At 37.4% G+C, this 15,903-nt stretch overlaps 1 protein-coding gene across 3 annotated transcripts in view; it reads right to left on the bottom strand.

Moving 5' to 3' along the window:
• Positions 1 to 15,903, bottom strand: part of CDK8 (cyclin dependent kinase 8) — a 198,210-nt gene that overhangs the window by 86,481 nt on the left and 95,826 nt on the right. For 2 of the 3 annotated variants that reach the window (XM_077809605.1, XM_077809614.1), the window contains exons 3-4: positions 8,679 to 8,789; positions 5,988 to 6,128 (exon numbers count right to left, since the gene is read on the bottom strand). In XM_077809605.1, coding sequence (XP_077665731.1) covers positions 5,988 to 6,128; positions 8,679 to 8,789 — 252 coding nt within the window. The remainder of the gene's footprint in view (positions 1 to 5,987; positions 6,129 to 8,678; positions 8,790 to 15,903) is intronic. The other variant, XM_077809624.1, reaches the window with a different exon arrangement.

Below are 15,903 nucleotides of genomic sequence, written 5' to 3'. Positions count from 1 at the left end.
GACTGGAATATTGGTATAGAAGGGTACAGATTGCTCAGGAAGGTCACACAGGGAAAAAAGGGAGGTGGTATTGCCTTATATATTAAAAATGTATACACTTGGACTGAGGTTGAGATGGAAATAGGAGACAGACTTGTTGAAATACTCTGGATAAGGATAAAAGAGGTAAAAACAAGGGTGATGTCATGGTAGGGGTTTACTACAGACCACCTAACCAGAAAGAAGAGGTGGATGAGGCTTTTTTAAAACAAACAAAATCATGTAAAGTAAAGGACTTGGTGGTAATAGGGGATTTCAACTCCCCAGACATCAATAGGGAAAAATAACACAGTAGGGCACAGATTATCCAACAAGTTTTTGGAATGTACCAGAGACAATTTTTTAGTTCAGAAGATAGAGAAAGCTACTACAGGAGAGGCTGTTCTAGATTTGATTTTGACAAATAGGGAGGAACTGGTTGAGAATTTGAAAGGCAGATGGCAGCTTAGGTGAAAGTGGTCATGAAATGATAAAGTTTATGATTCTAAGGAAAGGTAGGAGGGAATACAGCACAATAAAGATAATTGATTTCAAGAATGCACTTTAGCAAACTCAGGAAGTTGTTAGGTCAGATCCCATGGGATGCAAGTCTAAGGGGAATAACAGTTCAACATATTTGGCAGTTTTTTAGAGAGACATTATTAAGGGCACAAGAACAAACTATCCCACTGCGTAGGAAATATAGATAGTATGGCAAGAGACCAACTGAGCTTAACCAGAAGATCTTCAATGATCTAAAACCCCCCCTAAAAGAGAGTCCTATAAATAGTAGAAACTAGGTCAAATTACAAAGGATGAATATAAACAAACACAAGTATATAGGGACAAAATTAGAAAGGCTAAGGCACAAAACAAGATTAAACTAGCTAGAGATATAAAGGGTAACAAGAAAGCATTCTACAAATACATTAGAAGCAAGAGGAAGACCAAGGACAGGGTAGGCCAGTTACTGTTAAAAATCAGTAAAAGAAAATGTGGAAATGGCAGAAGCGCTAAATGACTTTTTTGTTTCAGCTTCTACCAAAAAGGTTAGCAGCGATCCGATGTCTAACATAGTGAACGCCAGTGAAAATGAGGTAGGATCGGAGGCTTTAATCGGGAAAGAACAAGTTAAAAAATACTCAGATACGTTAAAGGTCTTCAAGTCATCAGGGCCGAATGAAATACATCCTAGAATACTGAGCTGGCTGAGGAGACATATGAGCTACTACTGATTATATTTGAAAAGTCATGGAAGAGACTGGAGAGATTCCAGAGGATTAGAAGAGGGCAAATACAGTGCCCATCTATAAAAAGGGAAATAAGGACAACCTGGGGAATTACAGACCAGTCATCTTAACTTCAGTACCTGAAAAGATAATGGAGCAAATAATTAAGCAATCAATTTGTAAACAAATAGAAGATAATAAGGTGATAAGTAACAGCACGAATATGTCAAGAACAAATCATGTTAAACCAACCTAATAGCTTTTTTTGACAGGGTAACAAGCCTTATGGATTGGGGGGGGCGGGGGGGGAGGAACAGTAGATGTGGTGTATCTTGACTTCAGTAAGGCTTTTGATACCATCTTGATACCTTCTCATAAACAAAACTAGGGATATACAACCTAGATGGAGCTACGATAATGTGGGTGCGTAACTGGTTGGAAAACCATTCCCAGAGAGTAGTTATCAGTGGTTCACAGTCAAGCTGGAATGGCATATCAAGTGGGGTCCCACAGAAATCAGTTCTGGGTTCTGTTCAATTTCTTCATCAATGCTTTAGATAATGACATAGAGAGTACACTTACAAAGTTTGTGGATGATATCAAACTGCAAGGGGTTGCAAGTGCTTTGGAGGATAGGATTAAAATTCAAAATGATCTGAACAAACTGGAGAAATGGCCTGAAGTAAACAATATAAAATTCAGTAAGGACAAATGCAAAGTACTCCACTTAAGAAGGAGCCATCAGTTGCACACATACAAAATGGAAAATGACTGCCTAGGAAGGAGTACTGCAGAAAGGGATCTGGGGGTCATAGTGGATTACAAGCTAAATATAAGTTAGTGTAACACCGTTGCACAAAAAAAAAAAAAAAGGCAAACATTCTGGAGTGTATTAGCAGGAGTCTTGTAAGCAAGACACAGGAAGTAATTCTTCCACTCTACTCCACACTGATTAGCCTCAACTGGAGTATTGTGTCCAGTTCTGGGCGCCACATTTCAGGAAACATGTGGACAAACTGGAGAAAGTCCAGAGAAGAGCAACAAAAACAATTAAAGGTCTACAAAAAATGACCTATGAGGGAAGATTGAAAAAACTGGGTTTGTTTAGTTTGGAGAAGAGAAGACTGAGGGGGAACATAACAGTTTTCAAACCACATAAAAGATTGTTACAAGGTGGAGGGAGAACAATTTTTCTCCTTGACCTCTGAGGATAGGACATGAAGCAATGGGCTTAAATTGCAGCAAGGGAGGTTTAGGTTGGATATTAGAAAAAACTTCCTCTCAGGATAGTTTAGTACTGGAATAATTTCCCTAGGGAGGTTATGGAAACTCTATCATTGGAGATTTTTAAGAGCAAGTTAGACAAACACCTGTCAGGGATGGCCTAGATAATATTTAATCCTGTCATGAGTGTGGGGGATTGGACTAGGTGACCTCTTGATGTCCCTTCCAGTCCTATGATTCTATCACTGGAATTCTCTTCTGTAATTTCTCCCACCTCTCCTACATAGTTTTAAAATGAAGATAAATATTTCAAGCTATTGTTGCACATTACTGTACAAGTTATACATACCTACAATTGAGATAGAGAGAGAATGCATTTTGACTTACAGTGAAAAAGAGAGTTTTTAAAAGGAACAGAGAGCAATATTTTACTCAGTTAATGGATTGCTGTGGAGTTACAAGGCTGGCATTTTAGCCCTGCACACTCTGATATACCGGCAAAAGACATTTTTTCATAGGTGACATTTGGATTCAATTTTCTACTCCCAAATTAAGCATGAACTTTTATGCCTTTTATAGCTAGAGACACAGGCCCACCCAACTTCTGTTTTGCAAACTCAGTTTGCTCTAGTATGGTACTGCCTCATTAAACACCAGAAACATTGATTCAAAAAAGGAACCAAGCAAGTATTTTACAGACAGAATCTCCACAGAAGATAGACAATTTTCCAGTGGCCCCAGAATAACTAAAGAAAACACCTCTAATATATACACTATTATCCCCTAAAGTGTAACTTAAGTACATTTTAAATTGAGTGATTTTCTCTGCTGGTGAATGTTTCTGATTGACAACCCAGAAACAGAAGCTGTGTGTGAAGGTATATAGCATGGACAGCTGCAGAACAAGCTTCTGTACTGGAGGGGAGAGGGTAAAATGGGGTTCAACCACGGCTACTCCTACTTCCCAGCACCCTTTTGGTCCAAAAACTGAGCAGGAGACACGCTTCAACTCTGGGAACACTTGCACCCAGGTGATGCTTCCCCTTCCCTCATCAAATGAGCCTGGGAGAAAACTGCAGAGAGGAGCCAGGCAGAGACTCCAGCCAGCAGGGGCAAATGCAGTCAAAGCAGGGGCTTTCGGTCCTTAGACACGTGAACAACTTTCTACAATTTTAACAGGACTTCCTGTGCTGATCAGCTGTTTGCTCCAACTGTCCCGCTAATGCTCCCATTCCCTCACAGTCTCTTCACCTCAGCTTCATTCCACACCCTCTCTTCTCCCCTGTATTGTCCCCCTCATTCCCATTTCCCTCCCTTTTTCTTTTCATTTAACTGATACCCTCTGAACTAAATCCACACACAAAAATTTTAGCCCCTAATATGACATTTGCTGCCACCACATTGTTCACTCTGCTTGTGTGCTATACCCCTTTCCTCACCCAGTCTCTGTCTTGTCTGTTTAGATTGGAAGCTCCTCAGGGCAGGGACTGTCTACTACTCTATTTGTATAGTGCCTAGCACAATATGACCCAAGGCTCGTTATGTTTATTACAGTGGTACCTAAAGACCTATTAAATAACTTTCTGGCAAACGAACCTCAGCAGTGTTCTGTAGGCACAGCATCTTGGAATGAAAAGGCAGCTCAGTCTCCATGCCCACCCTTGGCCTCTTTGCTCAAACTACTAAAAGGCGGCTGCCAGTTGCAATGGTGATTTTTGCAATGGGAAAACCTGCATGCTAGACTGAGACCACCAATTCATTTCACATAGGTCACCAAATAGCCATGATTTTGGCAATAACTTTTGGCAACTACCAACTTAGATCATATTCAAACCACAGACCTAGATGTGAAAGGCTGTGTCATAAATTACCCATCTCCCGAGCCATCCAGTTCACAATGTATGATTAATTTTTGCACTCTGATTAGATCAAGTTTTTTTTTTTTTTAAAGGTATTCATAAATTTCCTGAAACTGTAGGAAGTCAAACAGTAGCAACATTTAGCTTCTTGAGGACAGTTCTCTTGCTTTCTTTACCACTCTAACAAAGACACTGAAAGATAAAGGAGCAGGCATAAAGTTTCAAACCAAAATACGCTGTTTAGGTTTTTTGCAACAAGATGTTTCTAAACAATTACAAGAATGGATGTCTTATGTATTTCTACATACTTTTGAAGTTTACTCTTCTCGCTCATAAAAAAAATCATGAAAAAATATTAACCACAAATTTTAAAATGAAATATTTTCCTTTGAGTGGTTGAGGCTTCTTTTTTCAAGTTTATAAAACTGGCAGAGAATTATAAGTAATATCCACGCAGTACAATTATTTACTTTCATGAATAAAGTTTCCTTACATTTTCAGTTCTCTGAAAATTCAATTTTACAGAGAGAATAAAACTGTTTCATCCATTTACACAGTACCATTGGCACTATTTTAAACATTTGCTAGGCATGAGCATGAAAGATAAAATAAACATCACTGACTACATTTTAAGGAGGATCATTAAAGCTAGATGAAAGGCCTAAAAACTGACACTGCAGTAGCTAAAATGGGCTTTAATGCATTAAGTATAAATCAACACGAGCACTGTAGGCATGCGTATGTGAAGGGTCAAACTACCTCTACATCAGAAGCTATATACGCTACTTCTATGCATTACTGAAATTTCAGTGATTAGGAACTAAATTATCATTTACAGCATTATGTTCAGAGATAGTTTGAAAAGAATGTGCTATTAAAAACCTCATTATATTTACTGGCTTTTAGAAGAAAAGAAGAAAAGCTACAGATAATTGTGCAGTAAGAAAGGGCAATTTAGGCTTTAACTCTGAAGATGGAACAGTCAAACACACCATCTATTATTATTCTATGCAAAAAGTCATGAGCATATGTTCCAGAGGCAACTAAATATATAGTAAATGGAAAAAAGTGTTTATCAAGTTCAGATGTTAACTGCAATTTACTTGGATTTTTAATAAACACTTGTTCAGGCAGTCAAAGTTTTGCTTGTAATGTATTTATAATAAACAAGAGCTATTCGCAAAAGGCCTTCAAAAAAAAAATCTACAGAGCAATAACGTTGGTAGCTTTTGAATAACCTTCCATGTTTTATATTCCAAAGTATATATAGTAGTACCTCCTCTGACATTTTTAACAGAGAATTTTTTTTTTAAATTGTGTGCATGCCTTTTTACTTTAAAAGTTGCTAACAGCCAAATATCCACCCCCAGTTACATATACATGCAACTCCTAATGACTTAACAAAATAAAAACCAATCAGACATGCATCATTTTTATAAGAATGGAACCATCCAATGCATGTCAAATAATAGCAGGCTTTACACACATAGTGTAAGTCTATTCATTAAGGTTTAGTGGACAGTATATATACACATATAGTTACTTGTTTACGTACTTAGCACATAAAGGTCTATTTGCTAATGACTACTGGTAAAGACAATAATCTTTGCTCTCAAATCTTCTACCCCGTGTTAATCCCCACTGCAGGTCAACTTACCAAATCCCTGTGTAACACCCAGTTAGCATGCAGGTAGTGAATACCATCTAGGATCTGATATAATAGTGACTTCACCATTCCCCGAGGTAACTGAACTGGTTTCTTGTTTGCTTTAGAAGCTCTGTGAAACTTGATTATGTGCTGGAAGAGAAAATATCAATAGTAACAAGAAAAAAAGTAATGTTTTACAAAAAAGAGAAACCTCCAGTGATTCCCTATGTAGGCTTGACAGTTGCTTTTTTAATCTTTTTTTATTGCTATACATTTTTAAAACCATGTAATTTAAAAGTTATTACAAGAATAGCAGCATTTAAAGTATTACGATACAAAACACTCATTTTCTAGTAAGAACAAATAAGGAAATTAAAGTGATAGACATTATCCCAACGAAGTTTTTTATATAAATTACCACAATCAAAAAAATTGTTTACAATGTTACTACCAGTTTAAAAGTCGGTTTTCAAAACAATTTCCTCAATCCCTCATTAACACAGTAGCTTATTAAAACGAAAAGAATCCATCTCTAATCTATTCTCCTTAGACATGCCATTTATTTTTTGCATCTCAGCACAATAATAATAAATCAGTCAGTTTATAGTCCATATCACTTTCAGGTTCTCTTACACTAGCGCAACGCAATATTTGAGTTACAATCACTGCCAAGCAATATTTGCATCAAACTTTTTTGTTTGTAATTTTAAAAACTCTCTTTTACAGTAATTTGACCAGGAAATGCATATGCATGTGTATGCAGCTGTTTGCTTCCACCATGAGCATTGTCAGGTTCACAATCCATCCATCCAAAGTTAATAATCATCGAGTAAGTCATAGATAGAAAGTGTTTATTGTGGCTGTGACTATTTGCATACCCAGAACCAATGAAGTCCAAGAGGACCTCTAGACTATATACTGTGATGCTTGAAGGTCCAATGCTACCACCTTCAACAGAAGAAATGGTGTCATGGTGTTAGCTGCCACTTCAAGTATTTCCTCCTTTCTACAAGTACCTTGGGGGCAGGAATTATCTCCGTTATGTGTTTGTATAGTGCCTAGCATGGTAGAGCCTGAACAATGTCAGAGTCTCCTCTAGGCACTACCACAACACAGCCAGACTCTTTTCATTCAGGTACTGTCATAATTCAGAAGACAAAACAGCCCGGGAATTCAGATGTTTACATAAAATGCAAGAGACCTCAAGCTGGGTGTTGCTCATGTGCTGCTCATATTTGGGTCAGTGTCTCCAAGGTATAACTGCCCATCACAATGCTCTGAGCTAATTCAGAATTTTATGGGGGAGGGGTTTTAAATGCCCACTTTTCTATCCTTCAAAATCATAATAAAAAGTTACTCAAGTGTTCCTAAACATCTGTACTTTATCATTTCATGAACATGGACAAAACATGAAAAAGGAGACACATTAGCCTTATGCTCTTTATATTCCAGAATTTAGTAGTCTGTAAGATAAATACCACGATTACAACCACTTTTATACCAATGTAAAAGGTAAGCCTAAAAGTTTTAAATTTTAGTACCAGCAATATAACAAGTACTAAACTGGAAGAGAACACCTGTGTCAAGTTATAGTTGAGGATGGTTTCTCTTTGCACGTAGTCATAGCCTACTAAACTATACCTAATTATAAAGCACATCACACATTTTAGATTCAAATTTATTTCCCTCCAAGATATACGTGTTTTTATCTCACTGTCCGTTATTATAAGTTACAGAGAGCAGAAATGCTACATCATGAAAGGGGTTATGGAAATCTTTATGTAAGTAAATCCCATCTCACGTCAAACATTGAGATTTTCATTGTGTCCCTCTTTTTGAAACCCTGTAACACCTTTTTTTTTTTCATTAATGTCACAGTAGGTCAAAGGATTTGACAGCTATGCTCAGAATCCAAAACACAATCTATTTTGTCCCTTTAAATTAAACTTCAGTGAACTCAAGCTGAATGACGGTGTTTTGGATACTTGTTTACCAACCTCACAGTAAAATTTTCCAGTTAATGACATGAAAATCATAGGGGAGCCTGGCACTTCTGATGGCATTACTATTTATTTTCTCTGGATGCAGTACATTTATTTATATTTAAAAAAAACTTAATTCACAACTAAAAAGGCTAGTTATTTTACAAAAGATGAAGCCATAGAGGGAGAACATGAGATCAGCGGGAAGACCCCCAACTCAGAAATAAGTCAATGAACTTTTTATGTCTGTACATTTTGATTGACCCTATTTGGTTTATTCACAGGTCAGATATAGTGTAAGTTAGCATGAGGCATGTTCCAGTGTACTTCACCCCTGATCTCAGTTTGTGATACATGGTGTGTGTCCCGGAGTCTTTCCTTACATTCTAAAGGATGTCAAATGGTATTTTCTGACAAAAATTAAAGCAATCCAACTAAAATACAAAAGCTTTTATTAATAAAATCATGATTAGAAAGGTATACACTATATCTGAACAAATGTTACAGTAATTAATTTTGTAAATATCACTGCAAAATGCAGGTCTAAATACTACTTCTGAAAATAAAGATTAACAATGTAGCAAACACCATGTAAAGTATGAGACATCTTTCCCCCTCACACATTGTTTGTCCGTTGTGGTACACTTATATTATTTATCAGTTTATCTGTTCCTGACTGAAACCCCAAAACCCATAATCTACAAGCAATTCATCTTACCCAGAGGTCATGTTCAGCATAGTCAAAGAGAAGCCACACTTTCCTGTCAGCATGAGACAGAAACACCTTTTGCAAAGAAATGACGTTTGGATGCTTGAGCTCTCGCAGCAGCTGCAAAACAAAGAAAATCTATTACAGAAACATCTATGCCTCCAGAGACTGCAATAGGGTCGGGTGGGATTGGCCAAATAATGTGTTTGTAATTTAAGACCTTGTAAAGAAGCCTATTTTTTAAAATTAATCTTTGAGGCCTTTAATCCACAGAAAAACAGCATATGTTTTATTTTATTTGTTTTTTCTACTGAAGGAATTAGTTGTGAATTTGAAATCAGACAAACTGGGTCAAACATCTCCCTTAAAATAGGGCCATCTATAGACGAAGTATAATTCTTTTTTTAGCACTTACCTCAATTAAACAAGTAAATTAAGTTACTTAATTAAAATTTTATAACTTTTTTCACAAGATCAACAGTTCTCTACAAATATCAAGTTTTCCCTCCTCATCAGTTCCCGTACTTGTTAATAGCCTTTGTAATTCCCCAATTCTTTCCTCACCAGCTCCTAATCACCTCAAAGCCCTGCATCCTGATCACTACTCTAAGGCTTTGTCTACACTATGTACCTTTCAGCAACACGGCTGGGCCACTACAGCTATGCCGCTAAAAGGCACAGTGTAGCTGCTGTTTGTTGGCAGGAGAGAGCTCTCCCACCAACAAAAAAATTCCACCCCCAACAAGCGGTGGTAGCTTTGTCAGTGCTGTTCACATTGGCACTTTTCGTCAGCAACACTTTTGTCGTTCGCGGTGTGTGGTTTTTTTCACACCCATGAATGACAAAAGTTTTGTCGTTCAGTTTCCAGTGTAGACAAAGGCTTACAGTCATTTAAGGATGGGACTCCTTTAGAGATTGTCAATAACAACCAATTGGAAGGAGTAAGCAACCACCTGATGAGTTTAGGTGAAAGAAGTATGAGACCTACGTTTACAAGACCAGGACAGTAGGCAGAAGAAGCCTGTTTGGGTTCTCTTGTTCACGTCAACAACTCTGCAAATAATGCACATTCAAAAATCATATGGTTTGTAAAGATGTTACTTTAAAATATTTTGCTCCGATGTTTCTTTAAAGAAGTGTTGCTTATTATTAAGGTTAAGATTTTGTCATGGTTATTTTTAGTAAAAGTCATGGACAGGCCACCGCCACTGGAGGGGGGCACAGCGCCGGCTTCAGCCCCTGTCGCAGCCCAACTCTGGCCAAAGCAATGGGCGCACAGCCCTGGGTCTGGCTGCAGCCACTGGGGAGGGCACAGCCCTGGCTCTGCCCCCGCTGTTGACAGCTGCAGCTATGGAGGTCCAGTAAAGTCACGGAATCTGTGACCAAATTGCATCCCTATTTATTATTAAAGTAGAACAGATGGATATTTTGCCAACTTGTGGGTTGCAAATGGAACACTTATTAAGACAAGCCATGGCTAACTCTAGATTTCATTTTCAATGCATATTTAAGAGGTCTCCTTACAAGATAATACATTAAGTCTGCCAGAGAAAAATCACACTTTTTTTTTTTTTTTTTTTTTTAAAAACAGCATCTGGCTAGTTTAACAAACATAAACACAGTTAATGAAAATAGTATTTGAATATAAAATGTTGAAGAAACAAACAGATTAACATTTTCTATTTACAAAATTAAACCTGCTTCTAATAAACTGTTTTCCCTGGAAGTGGGAGTTCAAAGGAAAGATTCTGATGTAACTGGAAATATACTGCTGAACTAACAAAGGGAAAATTATAGCGTACGCCAGCCAGCTCCATTGCACTTTATCAGTCCTTTATTAGCCAATTACATATGACAATTCTAGCTCTGACTGAAATGGTGATAGGAGAATGGATGTTTGAATACATTTGTGTACTACCTTAAAAAAAAACAAACAAAAAAACCAAAACCCTACACACCTGGCCTGATAGATGCTTCATAAAGCAAAAAAATTTCAAACCACCTCGCAAATTATCACTTATTGCTCAATCCAAAAAAGTTTTTAAACTAAAAGTTGATTTTAAGAACACAGCGCAAATATAACAAAAACAGAAGCATTTTAATATGCAGGTTCTCAATCGACAAATTTTCTGAGTTTCATATCAGATTTTCCATTCCAAGCTTGGTTTTATGTAAATATACTTTAATAAAGTTGTGGATTCTTATGAACCAAATATTCAGCTCCACAACACTAAAAGCAGAGACCAAAATGCAAAGATATGATGAAAAAGCATTGCTTTATTATTTGAAAGTGTTCTACAAGAAAGCTTGCAATAGAAAAGCCAATATATAAAGAAAGATTATACGATATTGTCAACTCTAATGATTTTATTGCAAGCCTTATAGTATTTGGTATATTTCCTAAAGCCCCAGTTCCTGGAATAGGGTAATTATGAAAATCTTTCGTTTTTTAGAAGAGGATATTTCTAGCCCTAACGATTGGCGGGGGGGGGGGGGGGGGGGGAAGGGAGGGAAGGAAAGTTAAAAACATGGAACAAGGAAAGGAGGGAGGGAAAGTTAAAAACATGAAATCTAAACACTCAAACCTGAAGACCAAACCCTCCCCAAACATTCTGGGTCTTTTTTATTTTAAAGTTCATGATTTTTAAGTCTCTTTAAAAAAAAAAATCCCACTTGAAGTTAGAAACTCTGCTTACTTTGACAAAAACAAACTTACTACTATCCTACCTACCAACAGACTTACTCTAGACCAGTGGTTCTCAAACTTTTGTATTGGTGACCCCTTTCACATAGCAAGCCTCAGAGTGCAACCCCCCTTGTAAATTAAAAACACTTTTTAATATATTTAGCACCATTATGAATGCTGGATGAAAAGTGGGGTTTGGGGTGGAGGCTGACAGCTCTCAATCCCCCATGTAATAACTTCACGACCCCCTGAGGGGTCCCAACCCCCAGTTTGAGAACCCCTGCTCTACACCAACCATGGGAATAGATAATGAGGGCTGCAGGATGGGAGCTATAGCTTCCTCCCATCCCCCCAAAATATGTAGGATTTGCATTAATAAATAAAGGAAACAGTGAGTTTGAAACAAAAAGTTCATTTATCTTTATTAAAAGGTGGACAAATTCAGTCCTGGCACAAAACTACTTATTCAAAGCCTTATTTTTAATATACAATTTAAAAAAAAAATATTTACAAAGTTGACACAGTTTCAGACAAACATCTTCACCCAAGTTTTCATTAAATTACATTTGGCAACATCTGTAAGCTGTGAGTGAGTTATGCTCTTCTGTACATATAAAATCATATGCCAGTTGAGACATGATTGTCCCATTATGGATCGAAACCATGTTTTAAAATGATGAGTGCTGAAACTACACTCACATATAGCATTGGCTGCCAATACCATCAAAATATTTTTATCAACTTCATCACTTTGGAAAAGAAGCTAACATTCAGTCTGGCTGAGCAAACATATTTTTGAACTGACTTCAAACTATCTTCCTGTAAGCTGACAGTTGGTTTGCAATAGATAAAGCAGAGTAATAAGCTGATCCTACTTGAAATCAGAACCAACCACATCTTGCACCTGCGTTTTTCATGTTTTGAGTGGAGAGTTTCAAGGCTGAATAATTTTGTAGTCTCTGTTCAAATCTTGATTGAATACTGGACACTGTAAAGTTAATTACTGTAAAACAGATGTTCTTCTAAAAATACATTTTCTGTATTTAGATAGCTGAGGTCACCTGTCCCTATTTATATTTCCTTGAGAACTTCTCTTCTTTGGAAGCTCAGGCATGTCAACTATCTTTAAACTCTTCTCCCAGAATAAGTGGCGGCTTTCATCTGATCGGATGGACTGACGTGAACATCATTTTCATAAGAAATTCACCTTCTGTTCCTGAAATGTCTGACCCTGCAGAGGCTGGACAAATTGTCTATCATATTTAGGATTTTTCAACTTAGCACAATAACAAGAACATTAAAAGCTTTTCCAATTTAGGTGCAATGCCACCAATTTGTGCTTTCCTTTAAGGATTCATTGCATCCTTTGTATCCTTCCAAGCTGCAAACAGCGCAAGATAGCTCTCAGAAATTGAATCCAATGCTACCTTACAGAGTCCATCTTGTTGGACAGAGGACACAGATTCCTGCTAACGTACTTAACACTTCATGTTTAATGTCCCGAAACACAGCATCTCATCTGGGTGAGGTTTTAATTAATTCTGAGATTTTATAAACAGTTGCACCAGTGTTTCTTAGGTTAGTATTATTTTTAACAGCATCCTGGGCATACCAACCTCAAGGCATGCCTATAGCAATAAGTAAATATAGCTTATCGTTCCTCCTGCTATAATCTGTTGCTACATTTCAGTGTTTCTCAACCTGGGGGGTCATAATCCCCAGGGGAAGGAGGGGAGTTTGAGGGACAGGTTATTGGTAGGGGGAGGGTGTGTCACAATTGAAGGTAAGAAAAAAAACCTGTGTGCGCCAGATCAAAGTTAATTTTTTTACACAGAAAAACTGTAAATTCACTTTTTACAAATTGCAAGTTTTACAGAGTCCTTCAATTAGGCACTTGTGCCCATTTTGTACCAGCTAATTTTTTTAACATTGGGTTGAATTGAATAAACACTCAGCAGGAGGTATTTCTCCACAGATAATTTATTTCATTGCTTTGTTTTTATCGCAACCATCAATGCGAATCCCAATTCAGATAAATAGGACATTGTGAATGAGATTAAAAACTTTCAAAGCTTCGGTTACAAGCTCGGGATACCCATGCTTCTGCACCATCCAAAACATGCACACGTCTTCTGAAGAAAATGAACATTGAAGTGTTCAATCAGATAAAAGCTCCATCAGTTTATCTTACAGGTTTCTGATAAATTCAGCAGACTCAACTACTCTTTTGTTAAGCAGATTATCCACCTCTTGCCAAGTTCATCATCAGGTGGGAAGTAATCATGGAGATGTTTTTTAAGTTCAAGAACATGTTCAATCATAATGTTTAATTGTTTCACAGTCGTCATCGGCAATCAATTTCATAAATTCGCAACTCAGAGGAAATGACTCGAAGTTTCCACTCTGAAGCTGAGCAGACCAGGCACCAAGCTTACTTCCAAAGGCTCTCACTTTGTCTCCCAACACATTTATGTTTTTGTATGATCCTTAAACTCATATTCAGCTCATTCAGATGACTGAAGATGCCTGGCTAAGTAATCCAACTGAAGAAGTCATGATGGGTCGCCGAATGATTTAGCAAAAGGAGAACCCTGATCCTGTAAAAAACACAAGTACTTCAGCTTGCAATTCAAAAAGACTGCCTAACTCTTTTCCCCATGAGAGCCACCTCACTTCAGCATACAAGGGAAGGCTTTTATGAAATGTGCCCATTTCATCACATAAACCTGCAAACTAGTGAGCTGATAGAGGCTGGTTTTTTACAGACTCATCACACACCTGATGCAACTCAGAAGGCATTCCTCCTTTTGCAACAAGTGCTTGCCGATGTAAGAAGCAATGGGTCCAAACTGCATGCAGCATAATTGGTTTTAAACTTGCAACAAGCCCATTGTTCTTGCCAGTCCATTGCATTGGCACCATCACTGCATATTGCAACAGATTTGTCCCCAATCAATTTCAAAATATTCAGTAACTTCAGACATGTTAAATAGACATTCACCAGTCGTGTGGCTAGGCAGCACTCTACAGAAGAGCATATTTTCCTCAACAGTAGTATCTGAATTATATTGAACAAAAGCTAAGATCTGCGCTGAGCCTGAAATATCTGTTGATTCATCAGACTGAACAGACAAAAACTTGCATTTCAAAAAAAATTTCCCAACTGCTCACAAATGTCATCAACCAGGTCATTAATACACCTCGAAACCTCTATCATTTGACAAAGGAATAGCTTTCAGCTTATTTGCCTCTTCATGGCCGAGCATGCTTGTAACCATATCTAATGCTACAGGAATTATGAGATTCTCAGCTATTGTATATGCCCTACATCTTTGGGCAATACCGAGTGACAAGATATGAAGCTTCAAGAGCATTCTTACTGACATTACTCGTATTCAACATCAGTGTTTGCTGACTATTCAAACTGTTCAATTTTCCCTTAAAGAACTCAAGAGGCTTGTTCTTTAACTGTGAATATTTACTTTCCAAACACCAAATTAATTTTGAAGATTTCATGCTTTCAGAACTTTGCACTTGCACACACAACACAATGAGCTTTTTTTCCCCCCGATCACTGTAAAACCATACATTAAAACAGATGCAATCGTATTTTCTGCACTTCACCTTCTTCACGCCTTCATTCTGTGAAGTACTTGGTTGCGCTCTTGTTACAAATTTATCCACTGCACAAAATGACCTCGCTGAAAAGTGTGCACACACTATTTGCTAGCTGGGAAGAACACCACCACTGTCTAGACAGGAAGAAGCAGTGAAATCATGTGATTGTGTGAAGCCTGTTACTATTAATGACAGCATATTTTGGGGGGTAAGAAATCTCTTTGGTAACATAAAAGAGTATAGGAACTGCAATTACTCAATATATTTGTGTTGGTTTGAAACATTAGCTTATTAACGCTGGTTGGCCAGTATTATTCATAATTTGCATAATGATATTTAAGGTAGGAAGTCACAATTTTTTACAGTCTTAGTGTAGGAGGGGGTCATAAGTCCAAAGGGGGTCACCAGCACAAAAAGGTTGAGAAACACTGCTACATTTGATACTACGCCTGCCATATCAATTGTCTGCAATTGCTGATTCTCAGATTTATATGCAATAATATATCTTAATTACGGATACGATTTCCTGCACTGATGTACAGGCAATATTGTGCAATTCAATGAACTCTTCATGAACTTCCCTGTTATCATCCACATATTGCAGGCAAAACAACACTTGCTCTTTGTTGGAGAAGTCTGTTTCCTCAAGCATAATACACTCTCCAGAAATTTTATCAGAAATATCACTCATGATTTTAAGAGCCATAATTTCAATTATCTCATTCTGAATAATCAGACTTGTGAATTTGTTCTGACTCTTTCAGATACCCTGAAATATCAAGATCATATTCTTCCTGCAAACAAAGCAGCTGAATAAAGTTGCAGTCAACCTCGCCATATAAGGGCATATTTTCAGCTTGTTCAGTATAACTGCCTCGCAAATACTAGTCTTTGTCTGGAAACATAATTTATACTACTTACTATTTTCAT

This window comes from Eretmochelys imbricata, chromosome 1 (genome assembly GCF_965152235.1).
Source record: "Eretmochelys imbricata isolate rEreImb1 chromosome 1, rEreImb1.hap1, whole genome shotgun sequence".
Taxonomy (NCBI): Eukaryota; Metazoa; Chordata; order Testudines; family Cheloniidae; genus Eretmochelys; species Eretmochelys imbricata.
The sequence above is the reverse complement of the archived record's forward strand: the minus strand, read 5'-3'. Positions and strand labels throughout refer to the sequence as shown.